At 40.3% G+C, this 13,902-nt stretch overlaps 1 protein-coding gene across 1 annotated transcript in view; it reads right to left on the reverse strand.

Annotated features, from left to right (window-relative positions):
* The window catches only part of SGPP2 (sphingosine-1-phosphate phosphatase 2), a 123,860-nt gene extending 115,479 nt beyond the window's left edge, over positions 1-8,381 (reverse strand). The window contains exons 1-2 of the mRNA XM_049768171.1: positions 8,208-8,381; positions 7,791-7,828 (exon numbers count right to left, since the gene is read on the reverse strand). Of these exons, the coding sequence (XP_049624128.1) occupies positions 7,791-7,828; positions 8,208-8,381 (212 nt within the window). The remainder of the gene's footprint in view (positions 1-7,790; positions 7,829-8,207) is intronic.
* Positions 8,382-13,902: the final 5,521 nt, after the last annotated feature.

The raw sequence follows: 13,902 nt of genomic DNA on the forward strand, positions 1-13,902 counted from the left end.
TTTTCTCCTGAAAGTTGGGCTTTTTATAGATTGCACAGGTTAGGCTCCCCAGCTCATCTCTCTAGCTTCCCAGTTCTCAGGCTGAATTGCATCAAAAGGAGGGACTGGCTGGATATCTGGAACATGAATTTAGATATATGCCCCCTTTCTGTCTGGAATTGGTTCTGTTCCTCTCTGAAAGACATTCAAACTTCAGCCTAGGCCCCTCTTTGACAATTAAACTTTCCATGGGACTGGAAATTCCCAATCCAATCCCTTCCCTAAATTTTTTATGTCAAAGTCATCTGCTCCCAGGTACTTTATCCTTCATTCTCCTGCACAGTAACTCTGCCTCTACATTTAAAAGGATCACATCTTGAAGCATTTTGATTGCCAATATCCCTTTTAAAAATATTTTAATACATCAGATAAAGGTTTGATATCTAGGATATCCAAAGTACTCACAAAAGTTAACTCCACAAAACCTAAAGACTCCTTTTAAAAATGGGGAGAGGAAATGAACAGACACTTCTATGAGTAAGACCATAGATGGCCAACAAACACATGAAAAAAATATTCATCATCACTTATCATTAAGGAAATCCAAATCAAGATAACAATAAGATATCATTGTATACAAGTGAGAATAGCACATATCAAAACTAATGGAACAATCTTTGTTGGCAGGGATGTTGTGAGAAAGGATCTCTCATCCACTACTGGTGGGAATGCTGCCTGGTCCAACCCTTATGGAAAACAGTCTAAAGGAATCTCAGTGAACTCAAAATTGAGCTGCCATAAAACCCAGCAAGCCCTATTTTGAGTATCTATCCCCAGGACAGAAAAACATTCATCCAAAAGAATGTATACACAGTGCTATTCATCTCAGCACTCAGTACATTAACTAAGACTTGGAATCAACTTTTATGTTCAAAAAGAGTGGATCATGAAGATGTGGTAAGCCAGAAGAAGGAGGATAAGTACAGAATGACATTACTTATATGCATGAATAACTGCATGAAGAAATGCAATGGTCTAAATGGGAGTTGTCTCAAACATCATTGATCCCAGAGTATAGTGAAGAGAAAGAAAGAGAAAAAAAGAAATGAGTAGAGGGGAAGAAACACAAATATGAACATATGGGGAGTGTGGCCAAGAGATGTCTAGTGCATTGGTGAAGATTATAAAAATGGGAGTGGGACAGAACTAAATATCCAAGTCAAAGTCAACAAGAATAAAATAAATAACCCAAACTCTAATAACCTAAACTTTAAATGGACCTGTTATACTGGCAGGCCTGGGCAAAGGATGGTGATTAGAATACACTCTGAGAACATGGTAGAGGGAGGTCGACACTAGTGTGGATTTGGCCCTGATTCATTGTATGCCTGAAACATAATTAGGAAGGACTTTGTAAACCACAATGGTTCCAAAAAGGAAAGAAAAGAATTAAGCAAAGAGTGAAAAAAGGCTTTATCTTTTAGAAGAGTTTTCAACTTTTAGATACCATGAAATTTAGATACCATGAAAGACTTCCATAGCCTCAATCCCTCATATGATTTGTAGCCAGTTTCCCCATCAGCATCCATACTTACCACACTTCCCTGGTGCTCATGCATAAATGTGTTAAGAAAAGAGTAGGACCAGAGAAATAGAATAGTAGATAGGGCACTTAACATGTTGGCATCAAACCATAGTTTGATCCCTGGTATTCCATATGGTCCCCTGAGTCTGCCAGGAGTAAACCCTGAGTATTGAGCTGGGAATATGCCCCGAGCACTACCAGGTGTGGCTTCAAAATCACAAAATATAAAGAAAATAGAAAAATATACATAATTCACCAGTGATAGCCATTTTAGGGTGATTCCTGAGTTTAGAGCAAGGAATAATTACTGAGCACCACCAGGTATGGCCCCCAAACGAACAAACAAACAAAATAAATAACATCAAAGAGCATAAGTGCGTCAAAGAGAATAAAATATTAGGAAGTAATTCAAACCTAGGAATTACTTATATAGTTACAACTATTAGGATATTGATAAAAGAAATTGAAAAAGACAGAAATAAATTGAAATATAGTACATGCTCATGAGTTGAAAGAATAGTGTTTATCTGGTACACAAAACATACTTTAATTAAGTAAAATTTTTTTTACTCACAGAATTAGAACAATACTAAAACTTGTATGAAATAACAGACACAAATATCCAAATAAATCTCTGGAGGAATCACATTACTTGATTTCCAACTATATCAAAAGGCTACTGTAATTTTATGAAAAGCACCATTGTATCACAAAAAAGACAATCAATGAACATATTAGAAGATCCAGAAATTAATCCAGGCACAGACAATTAAATGACAACAAAGAGTACAAAAATATATGATGTTGAAAGACTATGCTCTTCGATAAATAAATAAATAAATAAATAAATAAATACTATGAGAAAACTAGAAATCACATGTAAGTGAATAAAACTAGACCACCATTTTAAACCATGAAGAAATGAACTCAAAATAGATTAAATTCTTGAATGTAGACATGTAACCATAAAATTCCTGGAATAAAAAACAGGCAAAGTAACCTGGTCAAAATCTGCCTGGATGAAGAATTTTTCAGAATTACTCCAAAGGGCAAAACAAAAAGTGGGATCATATGTAACTTTCTTCACACACAAAAATAAATCAGCAACAAAATGAAGACAACTTACTAATGAATAAATAGATCTGCAAATAATATGTCTAATTAAGGGTTGATAACTAAAACATGCAAAGTACTCCTAAAACTTTATGACTACAATTTTAAAATGGACAGACAATACAAATAAATATTTTCTCAAAGAAGACATCCAAATGGCCAATAGTTACATAAAAAGATGCTTAACACCATCAATCAAAATGCAACTCAAAACCACAATGAGGAATAACCTGATAAAATTCATATAATCAAAAAGAAAAGGAAGAATGATGGATGATGAGAGTGGGGATAAAAAGGGATTCCATGTGTACTACTTGTGGTTGTATCTCTTTGTTCAGCACTACGGAGAACAGAATATAAATTTCTCATAAAATAAAAACAAAGCTACCATGTGATAAAGCAGTTCTATTTCTATGGTTTTAACCCCCAAATATAATTATCTTAGTGGAAATAGTTTATGCATGGCCTATGTTAATTGCAGCATTATGTACAGTAGCCAGGATATGAAAACCAGGATATGAAAATCACTCAGTGCATGAGTGAATAAAGAGCCTATCATATATATGAATCTATCATATATTATATAACAGTATACACAAGTCTGTATGCTGGTTTGGAGCTAGGGTGTGTAGGAATTGGTATTTTATAATGCAGCAAGAAGGTTCTAACAAGAATAGATGCATGGGGCTTTGGTTAATTCCCTAATTTTCAAAGTAGGTGGAAACTTCTCAGATTTAATTTCTGACCCTCACTTTTCATGTTGTGACAACTCTTGGCTTCTAAGTTAGGTATTTTCAAGTCACCAGTAGTAGTAATAGGCATTGGTTACCGAAGATATAGCACAGGTCAAGACCCAGGATATGATATCACAGTGGTTTGTATGATGCCTCTCTCTAGCTGATTGACTGTTTATTTGTTTGGAAGACACATGCACAAGGAAGACACATGCACACATTCACATGTGCACAGAAATATAAACACACTCACTTAGTGTTCCATCATGTGTATTTGTTTACATATCAAATATAGTCACATATACACACATACATACTCACTTAGCGTTCCATTATGTGAATGTGTTTACATATCAAATACATGCATACATACAATAGATTTTAAGCAATGAAATTCTGCTTCTTGTGACTCTTGACCACTAATGCTAAATAAACTAAGTCAGAAAAACACAAGTATTAAGTGATGCCAATTAAATGTGCAAATCAAAAACAAATGAACAAAAGAACAAAACAAAAGAAATGAACAAGCAAAATAAAACTAATAGATACTGAGACTGTAAATGTGGTTTCTAAAGGAATAGGAGTTAGGGAAGAGCATACATGATAGATAGACAGTCAAAAAAACATAAATTTTCAAAGTGAATCTAGCATGTTGACTGGATGCACCGTGGGGATCAACTCACGAAATATTCAAATGTTAAATCAGGATGTTATATATATGAAACCGATATACTATATCTAACATTATTTAAAAGAGCACTGATAGATTTTTTTTCACCCAGAAATCCTAAGTCTATAAAGTTAAATTAAGAAAGTAATCAATGCATGCTGGAAATAGTGGTGGAAGGAAGTCAACATTGGTGGTGGGAATTGCTCTAATTCACTGTCACTATTACCTTAAATATAATTGTGAAAGACTTGTAATTCAAAAAGAAAATAAAAAAAATTTTTAAAATTAAAATAAGAAGATAAAGGTATGTGAAAAGAAATTTTGCTTCTGGTATTTCTTGTTTTTTTTTGTGTGTGTGTTTTTTTAAATAAAATCAGGTATTTTTATTTTGGAATTTTGGGAAAGGAGAGAGTGAGAGAGAAAGAGAGATGAGGAACATACTTAAAGAGAATGTGGACTTTTCCCAAAGTAGTAAGAACAGCCCAGTATACGTCCCAGAGTGAAAGTATGAAAGTACACATGTGCAGAGAGAAGATGCAGGGGCCAGAACAGTACGTGGCCAACCCCAGACAAACTCCGGGTTGATTCCTGGCATCCCATATGGTCCCTAAGCCTGCCAAGAGAAATTTCTAGCTCAAAGGCAGTAGTAACCCCTGAGCGCCGCTGGGTGTGACCCTCACAATAGACAAGATGCAAGTAACATGTATGTTCAGGCACCAGATGCCTGGGTTGGCAACACATATGTTTCAGATACTACAAAAACTGGAAGCCACCTAAAGGAACTGGAATAGCCCACAAACTAATAATGTCATGAGATGGATGGTCAGTCATTTAAAAATCAACTTGGATGAGCTTAGCATTATAGCCAAAATATGAAAATAATCTAAATGCCCAACTGCAGATGAATGGATCAGTTCTTGCATAAACACAATAGAATACTGTGCATGCAATTTATTGCTACATGGATGCAACTAGAGGGTATCATGCTGCATAAAGTCAGAAGGAAAGGGACAGGTACCGAATGACTTCCCTCATATATGAGATTTAAAGATACACAGTAAGGAAGCAACAAATGACCAAAATGAACCAACTAAAAGTTCGTTCACAGAACTGAGCCTTTAGGGGAGGGAAGATGAATGAGAGAATCTTTGGGAGCCTGTGGGGGTGGGGAGGAAAGTGATTATATTAGTGGTACACATGGTGTTTAAATGGTGTATACATAAAACAAATGACAGTGACTCAATGAATATATATATATATATATATATATATATATATATATATATATTTTTTTTTTTTTTTTTTTTTTGCGGTGCTCAGGGGTTACTCCTGGCTGTCTGCTCAGAAATAGCTCCTGGCAGGCACTGGGGGCCATATGGGACACCGGGATTCGAACCAACCACCTTTGGTCCTGGATCGGCTGCTTGCAAGGCAAACACCGCTGTGCTATCTCTCAGGGCCCTCAATAAATATTTTTAAAAGAAAAAATAAGAATCAGCTTGGATGGTGTGCAGTGCTAAAATGAACATGAATTTAACTTTTGGTTTATTAACTTTTGTCTATTATGGAAAAAGAAATCGGCATATCTGGGTGTCATGGGATAAGAAGACACTTTTCCTGGAATTTAAAGTATTGTTAGGTAATATTGTCAGGTAATATATCAACAGGTTGAAAAGTATTCAGAGAAGATGTGTTGGCGGAGGGAAGCAGACAGAGCAGAAGGCTTTGGAGTCATCTGTGTGTATGTGTAGGGGGGATAGTTGGGGACACAGGAAAGGCCCAGGCATGTCACCAGAGCTCTCACCCCGTCTTCTCTACTTCAGGGTTTGTTCATTTGTTGAGAGTCACACCCCAATTATGCTCAGGAACAACTCTCAGGTGAAAGTTTTCTCATCTTTCCTATAAGGTTCTGGGGGCTCCAACCCTAATCTGTAGCATGCAAATTGTGAATACAGTCCTACTCCTTTTAAAGACAAGAAAAGGATGGGGAATGTCTCAAGCCATGTTGAAAATTTCTAGATGTCATAAGGCACAGGGAAGGAGAAATAATGGAAGAAATATAATATAAAAAGTAAGATATAGATTAACTTTTTCAGATGTAAATCAGTTTATTAATTTTTAATAAAAATTATTAATAATCTACACTCAGAAATAGCTTCTGGCAGGCTCGGGGGACCATATAGGATGCCAGGAATCGAGTCTGGGTTGGTTTCATGCAAGGCAAAGGTCCTACCCACCATGCTATCACTCCAGCCTCCTCTTAAATTTTTTTTTTTTGCTTGTTTTTTGGGCCACATCAGAGGTACTTAGGGCTTACTCTTGGCTCTGTGCTCAGAGATCACTCCTGCTAAGTTTCCAAGGACCATATGTGGTGCTAGGAATCAAAACTGGTTTGGCAGCATGCAAGGCAAGCACCCTGCCCACTGTGCTATCTCACTGGCTCCCTCTCTTTAAAATGGAAAGGAAGAGGCCGGAGAGATAGCATGGAGGTAAGGCGTTGCCTTGCATGCAGAAGATCGGTGGTTCAAATCCCGGCATCCATATAGTCCCCTGTGCCTGCCAGGAGGGATTACTGAGTGTAGAGCCAGAAGTAACCCCTGAGCACTGCCGGGTGTGACCCCAAAACAAAATAAAATGGAAATAAATGGATTTTAAACAAAAACAAGAGTAGATTGTAAGCTAATTAATGCCTAAGTTATGCATTATCCAGCTTAACACAACTTAATATATGGCTATATATATATATTTTATATAAAAATAAGGAAGCCTTTCAGATTGTTAAAAGAAGCATTAATAATGAAAGGTTCATCAAAAGTTCACACACACACACACACACACACACACACACACACACACACACACACTGTTTTTCATGCCATCCTCTCAAAACTTCTATAACTCGGGAACCATAATATTCCAGTGCTTCTTCAGAATTCCCCGGGGAGGGTGGGATCTAGGGATCTAATCATGGATATATACACCCTCTGCCTCTCATTCACTACAACTTCCAGGAAGAAAACACAGGAATTTTCTTCTCCCATAACAATAAAGGTGTGGGGGAATTGGAATGAAAATAGCTTCTCAGCACAAGGAACACACCACCACAAACACAGACACACACACACACACACAGACACACACACACACACACACACACACACACAGGCATGCATGCAAGCACGCGTCTTTTGTGGGTGGTCGAGGTACATCCATCCCCATTACAGAATTGGGGCATGGGTTAGGGGTGCGGATGGGAACAGCAATGGAGAGAACAAACAATCCTCCTCCTCCTCCGGGAGGAACCATCCTGGGCATGAGGACAGCGCTCTGCCAGGCACTCTGCAGCCTAGCGCTCCAGTATCTGCAGCCAGTTTGGTCCCTCAGCCTGAGTCTCTACGCTGTGCCAGGAGCTGAGGACACGCACAAACAGGCTCCGGGCAGGCGCTGCGGTGGGTTGTGTAACCACAACTCAGCTGAGCGGACTGCATCGCCCTCAAGTCCTTGGTGACAGTTTAAGAAAGAACCCCTAATCCACCCCCGACACACACACACACACACACACACACACACACACACACACACACACACACACACACACACACACACACACACACACAAACACCCCGCACCCATCTCCAAAAAGCAGGGAGCACCCACAAGCCTGCAGAAATGGAGAGAGATCAGGGCTGTTAGAGATCATAAAATCCACTCTAGGAGCTTGCCAGGCCATGCAGGAAGGTGAAAAATCTGCTGAGTCTCATTCATGGGGAGACAGACTGGGGTGCCAACGCACGAAGGCCGGAGGAGCGCTCAGAATCACCCCCAACCCTGTCCCCCAGCATCCATCCCCAAACTAACACAGGGGATGCCCCGGACGGCTCTGCGACCCCTTTCCCTTAAGTAACTTACAATTGGGGGTGCAGATCCCGCTGTAGAGAGTTCCATTTGGAGCCCTAGGGCGCATCTAAGTCAGGGTAGACCCCCAACTCGCGAGGGGCAGCATCCTGGGGGTGCATGGCCGCCCGTGTCTCTGAGTCTCCCAAGCCCGCAACGCACCTCGGAGCGGGGCGCTCGGCCCCAGATTCCCCCCACTTTCATGCCCCCACTTAGCCGCGCGCGCGCCCACACCTGGCCCCCCGGTTACCTGGAGCGATGCCGCGCGGCCCGTGCTGTCCTGGCCATCGGCTGCAGGGGACTTCTCCGCTCCGGGACTCTCATCTGGCGCTGGGAAGAGCCCGCAGCGGCGCTGGAAGCGGGCGATGATCTCGGAATCCTGCAGGCTTCGCAGTAGCTTGGCCATGGCCACGCCGGGGGCTCGGGGTTCAGCTCTGTCACCCGCCCGCCCGCTGCGGCCGGCCCGGGCACTCGGGAGGGCTCGGGCGGGGCCCTGTCACAGCCAACAGGTGCGCTGCTCGGGTCCTAGCGTCCGCCCCCGCCACCCAGGTATCGGCCACCACCTGGCACTGTGAGGCTCCACCCTCCTCGCCTCCTGAACCCCAAGTCTCCCGCTGGCTGGAGGGCGAGTGTCCAGAGAGCGCTCCTGTCACTTTTAAGGCCTCTCCACTGCCTCCAGATCCAGCTGAGATGTGCCAACAACCACCTGGGTTCATTTCTCTTGCCAGGGGCATTGATGATGCTGTGAGTCCTTCCTGTGTTACCCTAGCTCCAGGTGAGGTTGGATTTTCTCTTTCGGTGGAAAAGTGCATTAAGTCCTCGCCCCCTTCCTGCAAGACCAGTTCCAGGGAAATGCAAGAGAGCAAGGCAAAGATTTAGAGGTTCTTTCCTAATTCGGCCTGATGCAACGTCTCACACGAAAGCCCTAACTTCCTTGACCTTGCTTAAGAACCAGAGAGGTTCAACGGGCTCCGTACCCTCCCTTTTTCCACATCACCCTGTCCCTGCTCTAGGCATTTGGCATCGAGGAGGTGCGATGAGTCGTTGTTGCTTTTCTGTGTTGTGTAAAAGGATGCTGAATCCTAGCCTATTTCTTTCTGTCCCTATCTGAGGTCAAACTTTCTTTGCACAATTACTCTGAGAAAACAGGACTGGATCCCTCGGGTTTAGAGACCCCCCCAAAAAATGGTGTTGAAAGATCAGGAGCAAGACTCAGTTTCTGGGGAGCAGTGGCTGTTCACTGTCTCTCACCTGCTTCTGCTTTAGGGCAAAATGAAAAACTTCGAGGATGGACCCTGGCTTTTCCTCCTCCCTCTGAAGTCTCCTTCCAGGAGAGCTGAGCTGCCATCCAAGGTCTCTCATTTCCTCCTAGAAAGGGAGAGGCAGCAAATCATCAATGCCACCTAGACCTGTCTTCAGTTTGCAGTCAAAAGTCGCTTGTTTTTGGACAAGGCTTGCAAAGCCTAGCGAGTACTGGGTTGCAGCGATGACTATGAATAAATTTCTAGCATTACCTTGTTTGTCCTGTTGTGCTTTAAGCAGGTGAACCTTTGGGGTGTAACTTTTAAGACTGATTTATTCTCCCTCATGCATTCGTTTTCATTTTTGCTCCCAGTCCTGTCTAGAGATCATATTAAGGTAACAGAGAGAGAGAGAGAGAGAGAGAGAGAGAGAGAGAGAGAGAGAGAGAGAGAGAGAGAGAGAGAGAGAGAGAGAGAGAGAGAGAGAGAGAGAAAATAAGGGAACTCTTGGGAGATGCAATTTTCTGCTTCACTAGCAAAGAAATCCAGAGCTGCCTCCAATGTCTCATGCACATGTCCAATTCTAGAAGCAAAAAAGCATTTCTCCCAGGCTCTGCTGCCATTTCCAGTCCTGGGAGCCAAAAAACAGGGATCTGGGTTTTAATCCTAGAATTTCAGTCATTCAGGAGTTTTTACTTTTATGTATTAAAACAAAACAAGCAAAACATTGTATTGTGTTCATGAGAAACCATTATTAATAGTGTTATAAGCCACCAAATCTGAATCAATAAAAACTTTAAATGAAGGTAAATTAAATTATTTTAATTTAATGGATCAATATTTGGGGGGGAAGTCAAAAGTAATTAAAGAGATAAAATATTGTCATATGGAGACAGTTCAGTGAACAGACTCCCAAATTCAGTGCCTCAATTTCCCTTTTTCCTGATTGAGGAAAAGAGGCAAAGAAAAGCATGGCACATGTGATGTCAGGACAAAGAGTTACATCTTTACACAATAGACTATGTCTCCTTGGGTGGGAGACTAGACTCTGCTCTAGTTTCTTCCTGTAAAGAAATGTCCACTTTTTTGTCCCCTGTTATGCCTACTGTGAAACATCTTTGCCCATCTGCACTCATCTGCCCATTTGCCCTATAGCACCAGATGGCACAGCCATATCAGTGTTCATTGTGCTGGAACCATTTGACTTTGGAAAATGCCCCAAGAAAATTTGGGTCTGAACATTTTGAGATGGAAAAGCCAGTTCCATTTTGAGATAAAACTCACTCCAGTGGCTGATCTGCTTCTCCAGTTTTTTTTTTTCCTAAGGCATAAGCTGATCTAAATAAAAATTTCCTAACTGACCTAACAAAAATCATTTTTGAGAAGTGGGAGGATTGAAGAAACTCTAGCACAACACCTCCTGATTGTTTATTACACAAGTAAACAGATCACCTCTAGTTCTTAGACAATTTCACACTAGTCTTGCCTAAAGGAGGAATATGGTTGGTTCATTTTTCCTTGAATAAATAAATCAGTTATAATGTACAAAAGAGAAAAATGTTAAAACAGAACATTTAAAAACTTTGGAAGATCAAAAATATTGATGAGCATAATAAAATAGTAAAAGGGAAAAAACAGAAGTGTTAAATTAAAAATATTAAGGTAAGGTAAAAATAACTATCAAAAAATGAATTAAAAAAAAAGTTTTACAGGGTACTGAAAGATAGCACAGAGGGTAAGGCACTTACCTTGAAGGCAATTGACTCAATTCCCAGAACCCCACATAGCTTCTTGAGTACCACTAAGGGTGATCCCTGAGCACTGAGCCCAGTGTGGCCTCCAAGAAAAATTTAAAAATCCTTAAAGGGTATTTCACATGTTCCTATTGCAAAGGAATCTGAGAGGTAGACAAGTAGTTTTTAAGGGAAATATAATTAACTAAAAGTATCCCCAATAACACATCTAACAGAGCAATAATCACAGACAAACCAGAGAAAGGGATCAATTCTTTCCAATTTATAGCAATCAGGCGGTTGTGAAACCAATGATTTCCCTGGGATATTCTATTTAGTCTTTAAGGAATAGATAATCTCAATGCCTTGTAACCAGAAGAGTTTTTTTTATTATTATTTATTATTAAGCTCTTATAAAGCAACTATGAAACTTGAAAGTGAACAGAAAAAAAAGAACGGAATAAAATTCAACATCCTTAAAATAACAGCAGTTGAGGGGGCGGAGAGATAGCACAGAGGTAGAAAGTTTGTCTTGCACACAGCCGATTCAGGAAGGAAGGTGGTTCGAATCCTAGTATCCCATATGGTCTCCCATGCCTGCCAGGAGTGATTTCTGAGCACAGAGCCAAGAGTAACCTCTGAGCACCACCGGGTATGACCCAAAAAAAACCAACCAAACAAAAAATAATAAAAGCAGTTGAAATTCAGCATTACTTTTTAAAAAAAAAAATTATTTAATTTTGGGCAAAAACATCTGGCGATATTCAGGGATTACTCCTGCTCTGCACTCAGGAATGATTCTTGGTGGGGCTCTGGGATGGAATGTTAGGGACTGAACCAGGTCAACTGCATGTAAGGCAAGTTTCCTCTCTACTGTACTATCATTCTGGCCCACCAACATTACATTTTAAGGACTCTTGTTGCTAGGTGGAATTTTTCAGTGATGCAAAGACTGTTAAATAAGAGAAAGCCCTTCAATATTAACTACTGTATTAATAAAGTGAAGGAGACATGTCATCTGCTTGGTTATAAATTAAATTCCCCACCTCCCCCACCTCTCTAAAGATACCTTGAAGTCCTAAGGCCACTATCAGAATGTGACTATTTGAAAGTAGACTCAGAGGAAATTAGGTAAGCTGAGGCTATTGTATTGAAGAGATACGTCTAAATAGGACACAAAAACTGAACTCATAAATGATTTCATTCACAAAATAAATTTTCATGTCAAACCGGAATCACTGGAAAAACATGTTAACTATATCAATGTAGTTTTTATGATAACATAGCATCTGAACCCTACAGTTATATAACAAATGGGTTAAAAGACAAACTTTTAAGATAAGGAAGCAAGAAAAGTAGTTGCTCAGGACTCTGTCACAACAGTTTTGTCAATGCCTTTGCTAGAAAGGAATCTTATCAAACTAGCTGTAAATTTTTGCTGTCTTCCAGAAGCACAGATATGCTTAGTTGAAATAATTCTTATTAGAAATGCTTTAATAATGGGGGATGGATGGAGGCATTGGTGATGGGAATGTTGCACTGGTGAAGGGGGGGGTGTTCTTTTTATGTCTGAAACAAATTACAATCATGTTTGTAATCATGGTGTTTAAATAAAGATATTAAAAAAAAGAAATGCTTTAATAAAGCTGATATTGTGAAAAGACACAAGTCCTTGGTGTTATGCTTAATTATGTCCAAGACCCCCCAAAAAGTCTCAAAGACTAAAACCTTAAGGCTCTGGGCTTCATCTTATGGGCTGCCAAATCTGTCTGGGACCCTTGGATCCAGAACAGAGTGAGAGATCTTAGAGTACCATGGCTAGCTGTACGCAACAAGTAGCACCAGTAAGGTGTGTGCACCAGTTGGTAAGCATCACAAGGAAAGATGTATGACCACCACAACCAAGTGTGCAAAATCCAGTGAGCAATACAACCAGAATGTGTGCATGCTCTACAATTTAATGAGTGTGACCCTGGGTAAATATGTATACAGGTAATGCAACTAAAGGTGTGCGAAATTAAGAGAGCACTATACCCTAGTGAGAAAACACTGCATCCAGATGTGGAAGCACCACAACTAATGCCCATAGTCATTGTAACAATAAACATGGGAAGAGAAAAGGTGGGGAAGAGGAAATCCAGGGCCGGGACTGGAGAGATAGTATAGTGAATAAGGAATTTGTCTTGTACCTGGCCTACCCTGGGTCTATCTCTGTCATTCCATATCCCAAGAGTACTTTTACTTCCAAGAATGATTCAAATTACCTTAGTAATTTCTAAATGAAGAGTCAAGAATAACACCTGAGCACTTCAAGCATGACCAGAAAACAAAACAAAACAGCAATATAAATAACAAAAATACAGATTAAGTCTGTCTTCTATTTGATGAAGAAAACCGAGGGCTAGGACTCTAGTTTCAAGAAATGGCAGGGATAGAAAGCAAACTAAAAGAATCCAAGCAACTAAGAAGGAAACCTCAGCAGGTTTCAGAAGGAACATGGCCCTGCTCATTTCTAGCAAGAATTTAGACACTGAGTCCCCAGATAAGTAAGACAACAATGTTTTATTGGTTAAGACAACAAGATTGTGATTCTTCAACCAGTGCTGGCATGGATGTGGAAAGAAAGCCCATTTCTCATTCACTTTTGGTGAGAATACAAACTGATCCAGCCTTTTTGGAAAACAATTTGGACATTCCTCTAAAAGCTAGAAATTGAGCTTCCATAGAATCCAGCAATACCACTCCTAGGGATATACCCTAGAAACACAAAAACATAATACAAAAATGCCCTCTGCATGCCTATATTTATTGCAACTTTATTTACAATAGTCAGAATGTGGAATCAACAACCCAGGTGTCCAACAATAGATGAGTGGCTAAAGGAACTGTGGTACATCTACACAGTGGAATACTCTGCATCCATTAGGAAAAATTAAGTCATGACATTTGCTTA

The sequence above is a fragment of the Suncus etruscus genome, chromosome 2 (genome assembly GCF_024139225.1).
Source record: "Suncus etruscus isolate mSunEtr1 chromosome 2, mSunEtr1.pri.cur, whole genome shotgun sequence".
NCBI lineage: Eukaryota > Metazoa > Chordata > Mammalia > Eulipotyphla > Soricidae > Suncus > Suncus etruscus.